Source organism: Vicugna pacos, chromosome 29, assembly GCF_048564905.1.
Source record: "Vicugna pacos chromosome 29, VicPac4, whole genome shotgun sequence".
NCBI lineage: Eukaryota > Metazoa > Chordata > Mammalia > Artiodactyla > Camelidae > Vicugna > Vicugna pacos.
The window spans coordinates 20,119,170-20,139,157 of NC_133015.1; the positions used below are offsets into that span (position 1 = coordinate 20,119,170).

The following is a 19,988-nucleotide window of genomic DNA, read 5'->3' on the forward strand; positions in this document are numbered from 1 at the left end:
GATATCCTTTCTTATATAAGATCATAAAACATTCTCTACTTTTTTCTAAAATATCTTAAATTTTACTTTTCATGTTTAGATGTCTAAACCACAGGTTGTAGATTTAATTGTATATATTGTGAGGTAGGGATCTGATTCAGTATTTTTTTTAAAAAAATGGATAATGAAAATTTCCTGTACTATTAGTCGAAGTGTCTTCTTCCTACACTAGTCCGCAGTGTCACCTACTGTGTGTAGACACACGTGTGGCTCTGATTTGTTCCTGGCGTGGAGGGGCAGGACCTCAGCCCGCCACTCTCCACAGCATCTCTGATGGGGCAAGTCCTTCTTCCTGGTCTTTTTCACCATCGTCCTCACTGGTTTTGGACCTTTACTGACCCACGTCTGTATTTTAAAAAATCTGCTTATCAAGTAAGTTTCATGAAAAGTATTTCAGGGTTTTGACTGGATTTGTATTGAATTTATAGAACCATTTGGGACGAATACACAAATACAATATTGAATCTTCCTGCACACAAAAGTAGTATAATTTCCTCCTGGTGTAAGTCTTAACAATTAATTTTGATAGTTTTACTCAAAAGTAATACAGTTCTTTTATTAAATTTAGTCTAAGTACTTTATATTTTTTGAAACTAACATTAGGGAAAAATTAAAGTATACACCGAAGCTGAAAGAATGGTATAATGAGCCCCATCATCTCGATGTTATGGTGGTTAACACTGAATATATTTGCTTTATGTCATACTCATCAATTAGACTGTTCTTTTATGCACTTTAAAGTGAGATTTAGACATCAGTACGTCTCGTTTCTAAACATTGATGCATGACTGTCCTTAAAGCTCAAATTTGTTATGGTCCCTGCCCTCCCCAACAAGGTAATACTCCCATACAGTGAATTGCACGAATCCTAGTGTGCGATTTGAGGAGTCTTTATAAGTGTAAACATCTGTGTAACCCAGCCCAAGATGGAGAGTGTTTCCATCACCCCAGGAAAGTCTCTCAACCCTCTTCATCATCGCCATCTCAGTCCTCAGAGCAACCACTGCACTGACTTTTCTCGCCGTCGGTCTGTATCGTCTGTTTTAGACTTTCATCTTGTCAGCACTTTTTACGTAAGGCTTCTTTGACTCAGCATAATTTTGAGGCTCGTCCGTGCTGCATACATGAGTCCCTTGTTCCTTTTTATTGCCAGAAAGTCCCTTGTGTGACTGTAGCACTGTGGGTTAAGCCATTCGTTTATTGATGGATGCTTGGGCCGTTTGGACTCATAGGAAGAGCAGTCTATGAATATTGTAATGTTGTAGACAGTTTTTTTCTTCTTTTGGTGGACATATGTCTTCATTTCTCTTGAGCAAATGGCGAAGAATGAGTGGGTTATAGGGTAGGTGTATGTTTAGTTTTATTTAAAAAAGAAAAAAAAAACCTGCCAAACTATTTCCAGAGCGGTTGTACAATTTAAGTTACGCTCCCACCGGCAGTGTGTGGGGGTTCCAGGTGCTGCCATCTTCTTAGTTTTAGCCATTCTGGTGGGTGTTCAGCGTCCTCTCTCTGTAGTTTGAAATTGTATTTCCCTGGCACTGGGTCCATTATGTTGTTCAAAACTGAACTTAACTCTCTTCATGAATAAAACATAATGATTATTTTATGGGCTTTAGCTACTCAGTCTGTTTCATTCTTAATCAGTAAACACACTGGGAGCCCTGGGGGGCCTGACACAGATGGAGATCCAGTCACCCATGGGCTCTGTGGCTCATACGAAGGCCCTGGTAGATTTATGGGCTAAACTGATTACCCTTTTGCTCTATAAGGTTATGTAAAGTAGGACATTTTTAAGGTCAAATTCAAGTATGTAAAGATGCAAAGTTCATAAGCAGCTTGTATTTATTTTGTATTTTCTTCTAGAGGTAGTGCAGTATTTATGTTATTAAGTCCCCAGGACGGTTTTTAGAATCCTCTTGTGATCGGTGAGACATTTAAGATGACGAATTAGGATAGAATGGGTTTAAGACAAGAGCACCGTTCACCAGCTTAAATAGTGACTTGGAATAAATTACATGCATTCAAGACCTTCCCCACCACTGGCCCCTCAGCAGTGCCTGGCAGGCTCCCCAGGCTTTCTTAGTTGGTGTTTGCCAGGTTTTCAGCACCAGCTATTTAAACCTTCAACTTCTTGAGCTTGGACCCTTCCTCCTTTCCATCCAGTTTTAGCAGACAGCTTCCTCCCATTGCTCAGGAAAACCAGAGGACATCCTTACGAGTGCTCATCCTTTCAGTGATGGGTGGGATTGGCCTCTGAGTTGCATGACATTTGGAGGCAACTGACATGAGACTGATTGCCCCGCCTAGTGGGGAGACAAGGTCTAGGACCTATGATGGCTGCAAAAGTCAGTACAGTTGAGAATCTCAGTGAAATATTGCTCTGATTGGGGCGTGAAAGTACCCAACAGCTGACGTAGGTCTTGAATGTTCAGTAAAGCGCCTTTTCTTTCTTCAGGCCAAGGAGGAGGCCCAGTGGAGTGGTGGGTGAGGGGAGGTGAGCCAGCATCACAGTTAGAACTTGGCATCTTGGCAGTCACAGCGATTCCGGACCTTTGGCCCCCACCCACCTAAGAGGGAAGCCAAGGCTGGGTTGGAATCCTGCGTCTCTCTGGGGACCCTGAGTGGTCACCACTTTCCCAGAGACCTGAAGCATCTCCTCGCTTCCCCTCGAGAGCTCTCCTCCACCGCCTCCCACAGCCTGTACCCCCTTCTTCAGTCTTTCTCCTTAAATAAAAAATGAAACAGGAGACAAACATCTTGTGCTGTGCCTCCTGTACCCAGCCAGACATTAAGAGTGGGTAGTGAGGCTTCTTGTCTTCTCTTCAGATCGTTCTGGAACCAACAGAGACTAATCCTTTATCTGCTCTCTAAAGGACAGACTTCCCCAGGGGTCTTTGCTTGGCCCTGTTCTAACCCCGTGCTGTTAATAACTTAATAACTTAATAACCGCAGTGACCAAGGGAAAACACCACGCCGGTTCCTGACTGTTAACCTTGTATCAGACGCTGTGTACTTCTTAATACTTGAGCATTGAAGTCTCGCAGTAATCCTCTAAATTCTGTTTCTGTAGGTGAAGAAGTGGAAGCATAGATTAGTTTGTCAAGGATCATGGAGCTCAGGAAAGTCAGGGCAAGAGTGTAGATCCCAATTCTGACTCCAGAGCTACTTTAGTTGAACATTTTAGATCCTCATTCATTGTTGCTTAGATTATTCATAACTGGTCCTCTTGCATCCATCTGTCACGGTCATCTTTGTAAAGTGGAGATTAGATCATGTCTCTTCCTTCTTTGAAACGCTTGAGTGGTTCCCCAGGTACTCGAGATGTAGTTGAGGTTCCCTGGCTTCACCTAGGAGGCACTTCATGGTCCTGCCCTTCTCATCAGCTCTAGCCATTCTCGGCCTCACTCCCTTTATATTTATACTGTTTAAACCACGTCTAGTCACTCTCCGCAGTCTCTGCACTTGCATGAACTGGTTCTTCTGAGACAGCTCCTCGCGTCCCCTTTCCTGTGTGGCTTCCGTGTGTCATGCAGGATGCTGTTCCTCCATCAGTTCTCCCCTGCTCTTCCTCCATCATCTTCCCGGAGACTGGGTTTTGGAAGCCACTTCCTCCTCCGCGAGCACGCGCTTCTGCGGCACCCTCCACGTATCACTGTCTCAGCATCCTCGTTCATTGACTGGTTCCTTCAGCAGATGAAAGTGTGGCCCAATCACAGACAACAGAACGTCAGACAGAGCTGGACCCAGCTACGAGCCCTGCCACTCATTTTGGACCTTTAGTAACTCATCAGACTCCCCTAAGCGTCTTTAAACATCTGTCTTTCAAATGAAGATGAAAGTACGTCATAGTTACGAAGACGGGCCGCGAAGTGGCTCGTAGTAGGCGTTTTGTAACTACAGTTATTATACGTGGTGATGGTGATGCCGTTGTGAACAAAACAGACGTTTGTGCTGTGACAATCTGTTGTCCTTCATTCTTGCTTGATGGTCAGGGCAGCATCTGTGTTGGGAACAGACACCAGACTCAAACTTCCGTAAAGAATGAAGAATTGGTTTCATTCTAAAAGACATGGTTATGATCATGCCAGGTGTGGTAGGATCAGTGGCTCAGGGCATCCTCGGGGCGCGCTCAGTCTCGGTGTGAACGTCTGTCACCCTAGGGCTAGTTCCTCTCCGGTCTGGCGGCCGTTGGGGCTGCACGCTCCCCTGTCCATGCCCAGCAGAACAAGGAGGCTTTTTCTCTTCCGCTTAGAGCAGGGCCCCCGGCTCATCGGTTTCCATTGGCTCAGTCTGGCCACGATTGTCCAGATCTGGGGTCGGCATCGCGGCCACACGATCTCCCTGGCAACTACTCGTGTCATTTTCTCTGGTTATTGCATTTTTCTTCCAATTTCTTTTCAACTGATTTAAAAAGTGAAAACCAGTCTTAGCTCCTGGTTCATACAAAAACGGTAGGTGGGCTGCGGTTTGCTCACCCTGGTCCGGAGCACTTGCGAGGGATGGGAGAGTCACTCCTAATATTTGGTGTAGGTAAGTGCTATCTTTTGTTTTCTTTTTATCTCCAGTGAGTAAATGACTGGCTGTAGTAGGTGCTCAGTAAATATTAGAATGAACAAACACAGGTGAAAGTCTTCCCTCTCATAAACCAAAAGAGCACCGAGGGCAGAAGCTGTGTTTCTGTGACTTCTGTGCTGCCTTGAATGTCTTAAGTGCCCCAAATTATGTGTTGCATGGGTGGGTTTCTTTCTTCCGTTCTTTTTTTTTTTTTGGGTTTATGTTACGGGCCATAACACAGATCACAAAGTCCTCTTGATGTTTATTGATGTTAAAAGTGCTGGAGCTAAAGAAGTAGAATTACTAGGATGTGGAGAATTGTCTGAGTTCATCAAGTCCTTTAATGGGTTCTGCTCAGGCAGCGTGCTGGTCGTTTGGGCAGAGTGGTACTTACGCCAGGGGAGGCATGTGGGGTTTGTTCATTCCGATCAGGAGGAAGGTTGGGCAGAAGCAGGCATTTGTTTGTTCTGCCTGTTGTGAAACTAGAAGAGCTCTGCTCGCTTGGCAAGATTTTGAATTTCCCCACATTTTATTCTTACATATGACTGAAGATAGGCTGAAAGTGTTTACATCAGTACTAAAATACTGCTAAATTTCTGTTCCCTTTATTTTTTGCTTTTGTCTTTTAGAATTCTTTCATAAGTATTATGAATATTTCCTCCTGGACTGAAGGCTAAGATTTTTCAATTTTAGTGAAAAAATTTTAAAAAAACTATGAACAATGCTAACGTTTGTCAAGGAGATTGTAAACGCTGTATCTTTAAAATTCAAAATAATGATTCTTTCCAAATGATTGTTTTCATCCTCATTGATCATAGACCCTTTTACCGTAATACAGTACTTGTTAAAGTGAATTTTTATTTTATTTTTACTTGTTTTCCTTCCGCTGGACTGGGTACTAAGCGGGCTCTCTTGTTCATGGCTGTAGTGCTGGGTAGGGATTTCAAGAATATTTGTTGAATGAGTGAATTGTTCAAGTGCTTGGGGAAAACCGTGGAAGGTTTTAAAATTTACCATCCTGTGATTTTGATTACTTTGTGTTTTAAAGTCTTTCTTAGCTTATAGAGCAGAAAGCACGTTGTTTTGCTGATCTGAATTATATGTTGACCAGAAATGTTCTATTTAGAGCAAGACTCCTATCCAGTATGATATTACAAATATTTGACCCCTGCCAGGAGAGAGAACCCACCTGGTCAGGACAGCAGCTGTCAAACAGAGCTGTTCTTTCTGCCCGAAAAATGAGCTTCTTTGCAACTTGCATAAAGCTTTGAGACCTCAGCCTTTTCAGCCAGTCAGATTTTGGGGGGTCATACTCCTAGGACCTTTGGCAGTGGACTAGCATGGTTATTCTGGAACAGAGCCAAGACAGCAGTATTTGAAGCAATTTGCTGCGCTGCAGCCTGAGCCCAGGGCAGCAGGCGGGCTGCATGGTGACTTTTGTTTCTGATGACCTCAGCCCGGGAGAGTGGGACTGCGTCTGGGGAAACTGGAGCCGGGGGAGGTGGCAGAGGGAATTCGGAGCAAAAGGAATCAGTAAGAGTAAAGTTAGGGGGCACCTGAGCAGATGGTGACATCGACCATCACTTTGGTTTTGAACTGGGGCAGGATTGGGAGGAAAGGATGGACTTGGGCAGTGGGGTGGGGCGGCCGAGTCCTTGAAGCCAGTGGGGTTCTAGCCGGACCTGCCCCGGCCGTTCCTGCCCCTCACTCAGCACCAGCCTGTGCTCTGCTGCCCTGTGGTTTGGTTATGTTTTCAGAATACTCCATGTATGTTAGATTTGTTTTACCGTCTAGATGGCACCAAAACATTTTATAATTCCATTGTTTTTTGTGTGGGAATATCATGTAAATTGTCCAGTGACGTTAATGAGGGTTTACTTTGTTCCAGGTCCTGTGCTCCATGGGGAGGGGAGACACCAGTCAAATCTAACACCAGCCTCTGGGCAGGTCACCATCCCAGAAGGTTCCCGCAGAGCAGGGAATACTTGCTGAGTGAGTGAGGTGTGCACGATCAGGGAGCAGGGGAAGGGAGACTAACGTGAGAACCAGCTGAGGCTTTTCAAGATTCTCCAAACTACCAGCCCCGGCTCAAGTTTTCTGGGAAGTTACCCTTTGGGGAATCATGCAAATTAAAAGAGGTGACAAAGACAGTGGAGGGACAAACGGCCTGTTTTTATTAAGGGAAAGAAAAGTAGATTCAGGGCACTGCTAAACTGACATCTCCTGACAGTCCTAGGCAGATTCTAGAATCAAACAGTGTGTTTTCTTGCTTAGAAATGAAAGCCATGAGCAGTAGGAGACACTGCAGGTTTACCGAGTGCATCTTCTAACCTGTGCATTTCGGTAAGGTTTCTAGAGTAAGTGGTCGGGATACAATCTTCTGATTTTTCCTGACTTCACCAAGGTATTTAACACCATCCCTGAGAATCACCCTGTACCTGAGATGGAGAAACATCTGTCCTGTGACAGCGTTTGAATCACAGCTGACCTTAGCACTGTGCCCACAGAGCCCTGATTTAACAGGTTGATGTCATCAACTCTGAGAGAGCCCTGCCCAGTTCATGCTCCTAAAGTAGCAGGTGGCACAGAGGCAAGCAGAGTTAGTTCCGGGAGGGAAAGAGACACCGTGCCTGGCCGGGAAGGTGCGCTTTGGGTTGCACACTTTTGCAAAATGAACTCCTTGTTGAGGGTAAGCCGGACAGGCTTGAAGCAGGTGTATTTTCAAGAAGGCCTGGTGTTGCCTTTAGTTTGGGTTTGGTTTCTTTCATTGCTTGCAGTCTTCGAGGACACTGCCTGCACCATGTATTTGATGAGGAGTCTCCTTGAGTGTCGGTGTCATCCGAAACTGGAGTGAGGGAGGCGCAGTTTCCCTCTGGGTTGGTCCAGCGGCGTCTGGAATTTTGTCTCAGTTGCGGTGGGCAGTGTGTTGGGGGACGATGGTGGAGACTGCTCGGGGGGAGCGCCTCCCGGATGAGGCCCTGGGGGGAGGGTGTGTTAACCTGTGGGGAGGGGTGGACACCCTGGGGACCCTGGCCCGGATGGGGAGACCCCTGGGAGGCAGCAGATGCGTTATATTTATGCTCCCAGGGGAATTGGAGGGGAAACTCAGGGCATCCTGTGGAAGATACCCCATGAGCGCAAGGAGATCTGTGGGCAGAACTGACACGCAGGAACGTGGAGCGGAGACTGGGTCCCCTTGTGGGAGGCCAGGGGCGGAACGGGTGTTCTGCTCATTGCGGCTGGGTTTAGGGCTTGGTCCTTGACTGCTCTTACTTCTTTTTAAATCAGTTTAATTTTGTTTTTATTTTTGTATTTACCCAGCCTTTTCTTTTGGAACTCTTAAACCTGTTTAACAGCAAAAAGACTTGTGCACTGCAGGAATCCTGTGCTCTTCGCCTGGGTTTACCGACCGCTGGCCATGTTTGCTCTCTTTGTGTGTTGACCTTCCTTTCTCTCCCTCCTCTCTCTCTGGGGCCTCTCGGAAGGTGAGCTGTTAGTCATCATGGCAGTTTAACTAGTTTAATTGGCATAACTGCTTCCTTCCCTGAGCATCTCCTATAGACAAGGACCCTCTCCTGCGGAACCACAGTAGGGTTCTCAAACCCAAGAAAGGGTAGCACTGACACATGGTTATCTGACTGCCCTCCCCATTCAGATTTCTCCAGGAGTCTCTAGAAGCATCCTTGAAACTTGGTGTTTTTCACTTTCACATTTTTTTACTGATTCAGAATCCAATCATGACTTTACCTGGGAGCTTTTAAACATTTCAGATTCTTAGCCCTTGAGTATGATTCTTTAGGACTGGAATGGACTTGGAAATCTGTATTTCCCCAACTTTTTAGTTTGAAAAAATCCGGACCTTTGAGACGGTTATAAGAAAGATTCATAAAGATTCACCAGTTGCTTTATGCTTTTGCATTTTCTAATTGTCTCTCTATCCACACAAGTACACCATTTTATAAATTAATTCATTTTGCTCCTGGACCATTTGCAAGTTAAATCATGATACTTTACCCCTGAATTCTTCAACATGGTTTTCCTAGAAGCAGGGATATGCTCCTACAGAACCACAGTGTCATCATCACACTCAGGAAACTTAGCACAACCTACAGCACCGTTACCTGGTTAAAGTCCATATTCAGATATTCCTAACTTATTCCAATAATATCCTGTAAACAGCCTCCCCCACCTTTGAATTCTTGATGCCTCCTTTAAATATCTTTTAATAAAAGATATTTTATTAAAATAAATTTCCCCCCACAAAGTCTCACAATATGCTCTTCCTCTAACATACGGTGATTTTTTGTGACTTTCTAACGATCTTACAAGGTGGATAGGGTGAAAATCACAGTAAAGAGAACCTTTTTGATGTCTTCCTTTACAGCACTATGGTAATTTAAATGTGTGAGTCACGGGAAGCTGGGGGGAAACACACAGAGAAGAACACAGGTTTCCTTAAGATTATCAGAATTCTCTTGCTTTTACTCCGTGATAACCCACCACTAGCAGACGTTCAGCTGACTTCCTGGACTTGAGTTTCATGGCTGTTCTTTTCACCCACACAGTGTTGGAGCCAGTAACTGACTTCTGTGGACGGTTGTGTCACAGATCCAGCGATTGTGTAAAAAGGGCTGAAATAGGTGTCACATTTCAGAATGTAAAGCATGGGAAGCCTGTCAAGGTTTAAGTAACATTTTCCAGTTTGGTGATATATACATATACATATACATATACATATACATATACATATACATATACATATATATATGTGTGTGTGTATATATATATAATTAATCCCTTAGACATCGTCCAAATTAAAAACTTTTACCCATTAAAAGATACCTTACGAAAATGAGTAGGACAGTCATAGCCTGGGAGAACATTTTGTAACACATGTGTCTATTAAAGGAGACGTGTCCAGGAAATACAAAGAACTCCTACAGTTCAATTAAAAAAAACAATTAAAAAATAGGCAAGTGTGCAAAAGATTTGAATAAACAGTTCATAAAGATATCAGTGGTTAATAAGCACATGAAAAAAGTGCTGAAACACTGGCTTTCAGGGGAATGGGAATTAAACCACAGTGAGATGCCACTGCATGCTCGTCAGAGTGGCTAAAATTAAAAAGACTGACAACACCAAAAAATACTGGCAAGATTGCAGAACAAAAGGACTCATATACATTCTTGGTGGGTGCGTGAAATGGTGGAGCCACTTCGGTAAAAGGTCTGGCAGTTTCTTGTACCACTGAGTGAACTTGTGCCCTGTAACCCAGCCATTCCGCTCTGAGTTACTTAACCGGGATAAAAGCAAGCATATGTTCCTAATACACAAGTAATAGTCTTGTACAAGAATGTTCCCAGCAGCTTTGTTTGTACTAGTCCAAAATGGGAAACATTCCGGCTTCTACCAATAGGAGAATACACTCTGGTATGTCCTGGTGTATTGGTCCAGTGGAACACTTTCCAGCAGCAGGAAGGAACGGGGTACCACTGTACGTAGCCTCCGTGGCTCCCTGGAACGTAAGGCTCAGGGAGGGAAGCCTTACACAAACAAGCACCTGCGGTGTGGGGCCATTTTTATGGCATTTCAAGAACAGGCAGAACCAACCTATAGTGAAAAAAAGGCAGAACAGTGGGGCTGCCCCTGGGGTTGCGGCTGGTCTGGAATGTGGCTGGTGAGGGCCTGAGAGAGCTTAGGGTGGCCTTCATGTTCTGTGTCTTGACAGGGATTTGGGTCACACAGTGTTTTTTTTTTTTTTGAAATACAGTTGATTTACAATGTTGTGTTAATTTTAGGTGTACAGCAGAGTGATTCAGTTTCATACATACATAACATATATATATATATATATATATATATATTCTTTTTCAGATTCTTTTCCATTATAGGTTCTTACAAGATACTGTAACATAGTATCTGAATATAGTTTGAATATAGTGAATATAGTTCCCTGTGCTGTACAGTAGGTTCTTGTTACCCATTTTATACATAGTAGTATGTATATGTTAATCCCAAACTCCTAATTTATTCCTTCCTCCCCCACCTTTCCCCTTTGGCAACCAGTTTGTTTTCTATGTCTGTGAGTCTTTCTGGTTTTGTATCATTTTTTTAGATTCCACATATAAGTGACATATGATGTTTGCCTTTCTCTATCTTACTTACTTCACTTAATATGATAATCTCTAGGTCCATCCATGTTGCTGCAAATGGCTTTTTTATGGCTGAGTAATATTTCATTGTATATGCAGTGTATTTTTTTGTGAAAACTCAGGGAATGTACACTTAAATTTAGGCATTTCATCTTATGTAAATTATATGTAAAAATGATACATATTGAATTGTATTTTATGGTATAGAAGCTGAAGTCCTTAGGAGAAGTGTGCCGATGTCTGCAGGTTATTTTGAAATGCATTAGACATGAAAAATGGATTAATGGCTTGATGTAGAAGGACGAATAGATATGCCATAAGCAAGACAATACAACATTAATCATTGACTCTAAGTGATACGTCTATGAGTATTCTACATAAAATTCTTTCAGCTGTGCTGTGTGTACAGAAATTTTCATAATAAAATATTTTGAAAATATTCATGTATTGTTTGCTTGAATCATATGAAATAATCATTTTTACGGGTCAAAAATAGTCGAATGCTGGTGGTTTTTTATGGGTCAGCCTAACATACGCAACCACATTTTGTAGCTGCTTTATTTCACAGTCTTTGTTTAACAGGCTGTTATATGAAGCATCATTTTCCTCCAGTCTTTGTGGTTAGTTGGACCAGATGAGTCTCTGGGTAGCAGAGGCTCTTGACTGTCTCTGGGACAGATTCCTTTATACCACAGTCACCCTCTATTTCCAGAAGTCTGTCTGGTTTAAATATGATCTCATTTTCGATACAGTTTTTTTGTCTCCTACTGGCAGGAAGGCAGGGGCCCTGAAGTGGAGAGGTGGTGTTGTGCCCCCTCCGCATGATCTGCTTAGGGGTGGTGCCCTCCCTGCCTCTTGTGGGCTCTGGCTTGTCAAGAGAGCTGGGGAAGGGAGAGGAGGAGAAGGAAGGGCCTGTGCCCTCACAGTCCCTATCAGTTGATAGGACAGCTGACCACAGTTGCCCACAAGTGACAGGCACCCAAATGCTTCCTGTGTGAATTCTTTGGAAGGCCTGGTGGGACCTCCCCACAGCGTATGACTTCTTCCAACCCTCCTGGACGTCCACTCCTGATAGAACACTCCCCTCTTTCTTGCTCCTGGGGGCCCCTTGCCTGGCAGTCAGCCCTACTGAGTGAGATACCGGCAAGATGCTGTAGACCCTGGTCCTCCCTTCCTGCCCTCTTCGGGTCCTGGGAAGCTGACACCTTGCCAGGCGTGCCGAATGCTTGGTAGCTGCCGCTTTTTCTCTGCAGCTGTCCCTCCCCGATGGGTTCTCTGTCCTGCTCATCTCGGCTTAGGGTGGGCCATCAAGGCCGCTGCTGGTCCTCAGGCACTCCTGGTCTCTACGAGGGATCCTCCTGCAGGACCTCTCTCTCCTTTGGCTTTAGACAGGGAATTTTTGGAATTTATAAATGAATATTCGTACCTTACCAAGTTTGTTGAAAACTGAGGTTCATTATTCTACAAAGGTTGGTTATTTAGCTCTTGGCAAAGCTATGGAATTTCCACTGGAGACACGTATGTAAGAAAGGATTCAGTTCCTGTAATCTGGGGGAAGGACACTGTTAGCGAGTCATCGATACATTTAATTGGTCATGATTTCTGTAAGGAGTCAGGTAAACTGAACCATCCAAGGGAACTGTCCTCACAAGACCGCCCTCACTTCAGACACCAGCCACAGGTTTGGGGGTCCCCAGGGCTGCTATCGCTTCAGGCCAGCTGGCCACAATTTTGGAGGTCCCCACAACTAATCTCAGGTTTGCTAATTTGTTGGGATAACTTGGAACTCAGGAAAGTACTCTACCCACCATTGGTTTTATTACAGGGAAAGGATACAAATTAGAATTAGGCAAAGGAAGAGACGCAGGGCAACGTGGGAAGGTTCCAAACACAAAGGTCCCCTTGTCCTCAGGGACATCAGCATGTGACAGCACATATGGAGTATTGCCAACTAGGGGAGCTCATCTGAGCCTTGGGTACCCAGAGGTTTTTAATTGGGGCCCCATCACATACTGCAAGCGTGGCTGGCCTTAACTGGTACAGCCATACAGCTGGTCCCAAAGCCTCATCGTAAATCACATTGCTAGACTGTCTGATGGTCAAAGCCCCCAAGCAAACGGATCGCTCCTATCAGGCAGAACATTCCAGGGACCTCCGCGTAGGCAAGGGCAAAAGCCAAACCTCTCTTTGGGTAAAGTTAATTCTTTACTATGCAATTTTACAATTGCATTCATTCTTGTTTTTTATTAATTTTTTATCAGCTTCATTATTATGAATTTATTAAGTGAACAGTTCTTGGCTGTCCCCAGAATATTTTGTGATGCATAGTTGTGTCAACTACCCTTTCTGTTGTGTTTTCAGCTTCCTACCAATCACAGATTCCCCAGGTGGAGCTGATGGATCCGTGTTCTGATTCGGTGGTTCCCTTTTGCAGGGAATCAGTAGTGACAGACAGAGGCGTCTGCCGGGGCAGTGTTTCCTCAACGCGGGGTTCCAGAGAACAGCATACAGGGATTCAGAGCCATATCCTGAGGCTGATAGAGAGAGGGGTTGCTAATACTTCACTTTGCCTTTCTTATCCTGATGCAAATGGAAATGACTTTCTCATTCCTGTCTTACGAAATTCTAAAACCCACGGCGCCCCCGGGTCACGCCTTTGGCCACTTGTGCCTCTTCCCCGCGGTCAGGAGCTGCGTGAGGGGTCTGCCTGTCGGACCAGATGAGCGGGGTCCTGCACCTCCTTCGTGCTGGGGCCTTCTGCATTCAACCTGGGTGTCAGTCAGCCAAGATCAGTGGGGAATTGATCTGACCCAGGGCCCAGTGTGGGTCCGTCAGGAGCTCCTGGGCTTTGTGCTTGAGCACTCTCTTTCTGAAGAATGTGTAGGTCTTTTCTTCTTAGGAATGAATTTTAGGATCATTAAATTCCTGGAGATGAGGAAACCCGAAGTGGCCTGGCACTTGTCAGACCGTTTTTCTAGTGCCTTTGCCCCCTTATTTCTGAAGTGTTAGCAGGAAGAGGTTTGATTACTCGTGTGATATCAAGGATTTGAGAAAGAATTTACCTGCTTATTTAGCAAATTGGTGCCAGGCAAACGTACAGGAATGAATAAGGCAGATTCAGTCTTAAACTTGCGCGGAACTTGCATTCTGGAGTTAGGAATAGATTGAGAAACTTAGTTATTGTAGTTGTCTAATTACCAATGAAATAACACTTTGAAGAAGTCCATACTACTGTGAGAAGATATTCGGAAATGCTTCCTTGAAGAGATGGGATTTAAGCGGAGTGGGAGGGGGAGCTGGGCTGGGGGAAGCAGTGTGACATCCCAGGAAGAGGGAGTGGCCTGTGCCGAGGTCTTGCCTCGAGGCAGGACAGCGCATGGTGCGCGTTTTTGTGGCTGGAGTACAGACAGCTTGGGGAAGTGGCATGAAACTAAATCCCGAGTGACAGACTGGGGGCATGTCAAGTGGGGTCTTAAAGGCCACACTGAAGATTTAAATTGTATCCTAAGAATACTGTCAAGCCATTGAGGGATTTTAACAGGGTCATGATAGAATCAGATTTTTAAAAAGTCATCCTGGCAGCTGTCTGGAGCAATGAAGTTTATGTTAAGGCATTGTAGTAGTCTAGGAGAGGATGCTAATGGATTTGGATGACCACAGTGAAGAGGTGGAACTGTGGGTCGTTTCAGACACAATTTCCCACTTTTTCATGTCATGCTGCACACAAATTGCTTTTTAAAATATCACACTGGGGTCCATAGACAAGGATAACCCAAGTATGAGGGGAGTTCATATGTTGGCATAGTTGTAACCCGTTTGCCTGATGGAGAAACTCTGATTTGAGAGATGAGCGTTTGGGAAAAGAGGAGAGTATAAAGTCAAGGATGAATCCCAGGTTTTTGGTTGAAGCAACTGGCTTGATGGAAAGGCTTATGAGATTTAGAACAGTAGAGAGGAGGTGGGAGAGATCACGGGTTCGGTTGTGTAGATGCAAAGTTCAGGATTTCCGTAAGTCAGTCACATGGAATGTGGAGGAGACAGATATGTGGGTTTGGAGCTTAAAGGAAAGAAGAAATTAAGTCATATAGAAGGTAGGTAAAATCAGCGAGGAAGCTGGCATAGGACCAAGGTTTACGGAATTCCCACATTTAAAAGTCAACTAGAGGAGAATGAACTAGCGAAGGAGATGAGGGATTAGAGTGTCCAGAGAGGCCGGAGAAATACCAGATGATTCTGAACTAATGAAAGCCAAGGGAAGAAAATGTTTAAGAAGGAGGGAGAATTCTTCTGAGAGGACAAATTAGGTGAGGACTGGAAATTTTCCATTGGGTCTAATGACATGGAGGTGACTGGTGTGACATTGGAGCTACTACACCAGAGGCACGTGCAGAAGCCAGATTGCAGCCTCCAGGTTGTAAGGAATCGGCAGGTGGTTAGAAAATGAAAGCGGTGACGTGGCAGCTCTGCTGAGAATGTCATCTGTGGTGGGGAGGAGGAAGGGCAGGGGCCAGCTGTGGGCGGAGGGAGGATGTAAAGGCAGAGCCCGGTGTACAGGAGAGTGACAAGACAGGGTGTAAGGCCACCGAGGGGGGAGGGGTGGAGGCATTAGGAGCAACACAGAGAATGAGTGCAGGTGAATTTCAGTTTGTGATGGTCGGCAGTGCCCAGTCAAGACAGCTTCCTGCTGACGGTTCTGTCTTCTCTGTGATGTAAGAGGCTTTGGTAGTTTTTTTTGAGTTTGAGAAGATCGACCAGAGGCAGAGACGTTAGACACAGTCATCATGGAGAAGGGGACAGTGAGCTCTGGAGGGATGTGATGGGACTGACAGGCAGTCCCGAGGGCTGGCTGCCCTTGGCTCACTGCGCCCTGTGTCTGGTCTTCACTCGGTTGCCCCGCTGCCCTTGCAGCCGGGCGGAGGGGTGAGAGCTGTGTCTGTGCAGGGCGCCAACTGCTGCAGACGGAGGCAGGGAGCGAATAGAGCCGCGGGGGAGTTTAGTGAGTCAGGGAGTGATTCAGATGATGAACTGTGGACTCTTAAGGCGGATTTGGAAAGATGTGAAGGCAGGAGGTGAAGAGGGGGTAAGAAAAAGGAAAAGCAAGAGAAGTGCAGGACCCAAGAAGAAACTGACGGGGAGACAAGCTGGAAACACGGGAGGCCGTGATCAGAGTGGATGTTTTTATTCTGTGCATCACGTACTCGATAGACCGTGAACCTTCCCTTGTAGAGGGCGCGTTCCCTGACTGGGAGCGGCGTGTCTAAGCAGATTGTTCTCAGTGTCTGCTGCGTTGTCTTTTGTCACTTCTGCAATGCAAGCTATTTAGTATTAGGTTTAGAATGGTAAAAGGTGCTCACGTTTGCCTTGGAGACCATATACAGATGAAAAGTTTTTTACTTCTGTCTTGAAGAACTGCATTTTTGGTGTCTCATGGTACCCTGCGGTCCTTAATGATGTATCCAAGTAGGCAGAGCTTTCTTAGCAGGGCTGCATTGTCTGTTAGGTGCTGTGGCAGGAGAAATTTCAACAGGAGTGAAGACGCGATTAGGGATTAAGTTGGGTCTGTGACAAGGTCCACGGTGAGAATGTAGGAATGAGTGTGGATAGAACGGAGGGGACCAGGTCTCTGGGGATGGAGAAATGAAGGAAAGAGAACCTGACGTGTTGGCCACACCGATGGACGCTGAAATTCCATGGTCACGGCTGGAATCGAGTGAAGAAGCCCTCACTGCGGGGGAGAGGGCGCTGGCCGCGGCGATGGCGGCGGAGGGTCGTGGAACTGGGCGGCGGGACCTCAGGTTCCGCTGCTGTTCTTTTTCCTTTTTTAGGTGGTCAGGAATGATAGCCTGGAACTCGGTGAAAAGCAAGAGCTCCTTTGCCCGCTGCACACCTGAGAATGAGGAGGGCCAGTGCGGTGATTCTCTGTGTGCGCGGCCCCGAGACCAGCGGTGTCAGGTCACCTGGGAACTTGCTAGGAATGCACACTCTCAGGCCCCACTCCAGACCTGCAGAATCAGGAACTCTGGGGCGGGCCCCGCAGTCTGTGATTTGAGCTGCCCTCCAGGTGACTTTGGTGTGCTCCAGAGTTTGAGAACCACTGCTGTCGGTGCGAGCTACTTGGGTGAGGGGAGGGTCGACGTCAGCACTGACCCATGAGGGCTGTGATGGGTTTTCCCCCTGGTTGGTTTTGGAGGCAGGCAGAGCCCGGGACTCCGTGGTCATTGCTCTTGGCTCCTGTGGTCTCCGGTGGCGTCAGGCTGATAGTAACGGTGTCAGAGCACGTTGTAGAAGCTTGCTCTTTGGTTGGATCTAGTGTGAGTTTGCTGTTGGTCCCAGCAGCTGTTACAAGGAATAGTTAATATTACTTTAGCTCCCTTTGCTAGACTTTTAAAAACATGATTTGGTGTATGCAAATTTTTTTTTAAAGTTTTATAACCATTTCCCACTATAAAAATGTATTGTTATTATAGTTTTTATAAGAGATAGTTAATTGAAATTCAGGATTTATTTTTCCTTAAATATTATTGCAGAGAGATTTATCCTGAACACTCGATCTAGAATAGCAGGTATGCTGTTATTGAGAAACTGAGGAGAGAAGATATTTTATTGAAATAACTGTAGAACTGTTGGAGAAGACGAAGGAGAGGGTTAAGTCTGTGATGTGTGAATATGTGTGATAAAGGCTTGTGGAGGAGGATTAGTTGGAGCTGTGTTGAAGGAGCCTCAAGGGGAGGCATACCCACACTTAGCAGCTGTGATTCTTGTCTCAGGTCAGCGTTTGGCCCCAGATCTGGAATTGAGGATGCAGCTGGCCTTGCACAGGCCCGTGAAGGGAGACAGGAGACCCCAGCAGCCCCTGCAGTCTTGATGGCAGGGTAGGATCATGAAAAGAGCTGGGTATTGGAGATGAGGAGACATGTCCAGATCGATTCAACCCAAATATGTTGCATGCGTGACTTCAGCAAACATCTGCATGCCTCGTTCACAGGCAAGGAAATCGAGGCCCAGAGGTTTGATGTCTTCCCAGGTAGCTGGAACTGGATCCAGGGCTCTGAAGTCTGAAACGGGCTACTCTCCATGTAAGTGAAATGGCTTGGTCTCCAGTGGTCCCAAGAAGGGTCTCTTGTCACTCTCCCTCTCCCTCTGAGAACAACAAAAAGAAGCTTCTGAAATATTTGTCTAGTAAATTGGGATGGTGGTTGGTCATCGGTCTTCCACCCCTGTCAGCAGATGAATCGTGGTCATCTAACGTTTTAGCAAGCACTCACTTCAGTGAGACAGATGCCTGAGGAAGGGAGTGGCTCCTGGGACAGGACACCTAAGACGCTGGTCAGTTCTGACTAGTTGTCCCTGATGCCCTGTCCAGTCTGTCTCAGCTCTGGGCCATCACATATCCATCCGTATCATAGGTTGCTGACTCCTTTTCGGAATGTTTAACTGTTGAATTTGCACGGTAAGAATTCAGTTTGACTGAAAGCATAAAAGACACGTAAGCAACGTTGAAAGGTTGCTGCCTCGCTCTGGATCCTGTTTGTGCTGAGTTAATAGAGTGTACTAATCTGAGCTCTGATGCATTCTGTGAGACGCTCATGTTAAATCAGTGAATAAACGGTACTGGAATTGGGCTGGTTTTATTTCGCAGAAGAGAATATTCGGAGATGGGGCTGGAGGGAAGTGGAAGAAAATCAGAGTGCAGTTGTGCAGTCTCTTTCCAGGGCCCGAGGTGGTGGTCCCTAGGTGACAGCTCTTACGGCTGCACTTCCTTCTTTCCCCGTCGCCTCCCTCCAAGCCTGCCTGCCTTCCTCTGTCTCCCTCCTTCTTTAGGGAAACACGTTTTTATTGTTGCTTTACTTGTGCCGTCGGAGGAGTTCGCCTTGGATGGGAACGCCTCTGAATCAGAATTCTAGAGCATTAATTCATTTCTCACCATTTAGGGCTCTGTTTCACTCAAACAAACTGAAGTAGTGGCCTTTCCATGCAGGCATTTGATGAGATCCTGAAATCCCAATGCAAGCTGTTCCCGGGCGTGGGGCCGTGTTGTATAGCAAGACTTGTTTTGGTTTTGAATGACTTGGTCCCTAGGCTAAAACCATTAAAGACTGGTTACAAAAAACCAGTGCACCAGCAGCAAGGTTGTTCCATTCCATTTTCTTCAGCGTGCCTGATTTTTTTTAGGGTTTGGAGGTGGGGGGGGGGTTAGGACCAACCCAGAAAAGAGTCCTGTTTAGTGGGAGAAAGGCTGTCGGACTGTCAGCAGAGCGCTTTCGGCCTGAGCAATTAGCAGTATTTGGCCACAAGGAAGCGGCCTCTAAAAATAACTGGTGAGTTTGCAGTCAGGTCCAGTTTCAGCGTGGAGGCCTCACCCGAGGGGCGGCTGGCCAGTCCGCGGCTCCAGCAGGGAGGGGAGGCGGTGTGCCTGGTACCTGCCGATAGGGCTCTGGTTTTTTCTTCAGTATATATTATTCATGGATTGAAGGCATCAAAATGGCTGAAGGTAAAGGTATATTTTTATTGTTTGGGTTAAAAGTGGCATGGGTTCTAGCTGACAGTTTTTAGCTTGCCTTTCAGTTGTGCGCTCTTGAGATATTTTTGGCTAAGTGCTTTGACTGCGTCTTCTACATTTTCTATTTCGAACGTCCGGTGACTTCGATTTTTCACGATAGTTGAATTTTTCATGGATAATCTGTTTTTCATGTGAATACTAAGTTTTAGTGCCTTAATCTTAGAATGTCTTTTAGGGTATCGTGCTTCCAGAGATTGCATTTTACAAACTTCAGAAAAATAAACAAGTGGTCTGTCTTGGTCTTATAAGTTAATTCCAATGAATTTAAAGAATTGTGTGCATTCAGCTCTCATGTAAAATTGTAGGAAATTTAAGGGCTGTGTAAGTCCTATCTTGTATTAATGAGTGCACTTAGAGCACACACAAGCAAAGGTTTAACCATATGTGGAAACGGACCTAATTTTTGTGAAGCAAAATTGTTCGTATTAGAGAAACTCATTCATTGCTCAATAAATGCAAAGAAAAGACACTAGGATTTTCTTTTGTTTTCTTAAATTGAATCATTCAGGTGTTCTTTAATAGTGTGTTGAATTTGCACTTTTTGTATGTGTTTGTTTTTGCTCTTCTTTGTAGATTAAGATTGTCTTTTCATTTGATTGAAGGCAAGCTACGTTGTCTCATTATGTTGAAAATGGATTTAAGAAAAAAAATAGACGCATTAAGACTGCTTCCAACTCTCAGCT

At 45.3% G+C, this 19,988-nt stretch overlaps 1 protein-coding gene across 9 annotated transcripts in view; it reads left to right on the forward strand.

Annotated features, from left to right (window-relative positions):
• Nucleotides 1-19,988, forward strand: part of ASPH (aspartate beta-hydroxylase) — a 173,337-nt gene that overhangs the window by 17,675 nt on the left and 135,674 nt on the right. The window contains exon 1 of one of the 9 annotated variants that reach the window (XM_072951913.1): nucleotides 6,531-6,594. The exons of 7 other annotated variants lie outside the window; for them this stretch is intronic. Coding sequence is in view for 1 of the 2 variants with exons in the window: in XM_072951910.1 (XP_072808011.1) it covers nucleotides 19,227-19,236 (10 nt within the window). In the remaining variant the exon portion in view is untranslated. Of the gene's footprint in view, nucleotides 1-6,530; nucleotides 6,595-19,149; nucleotides 19,237-19,988 lie in introns of those variants that run through there. One more of the 9 variants, XM_072951910.1, reaches the window with a different exon arrangement.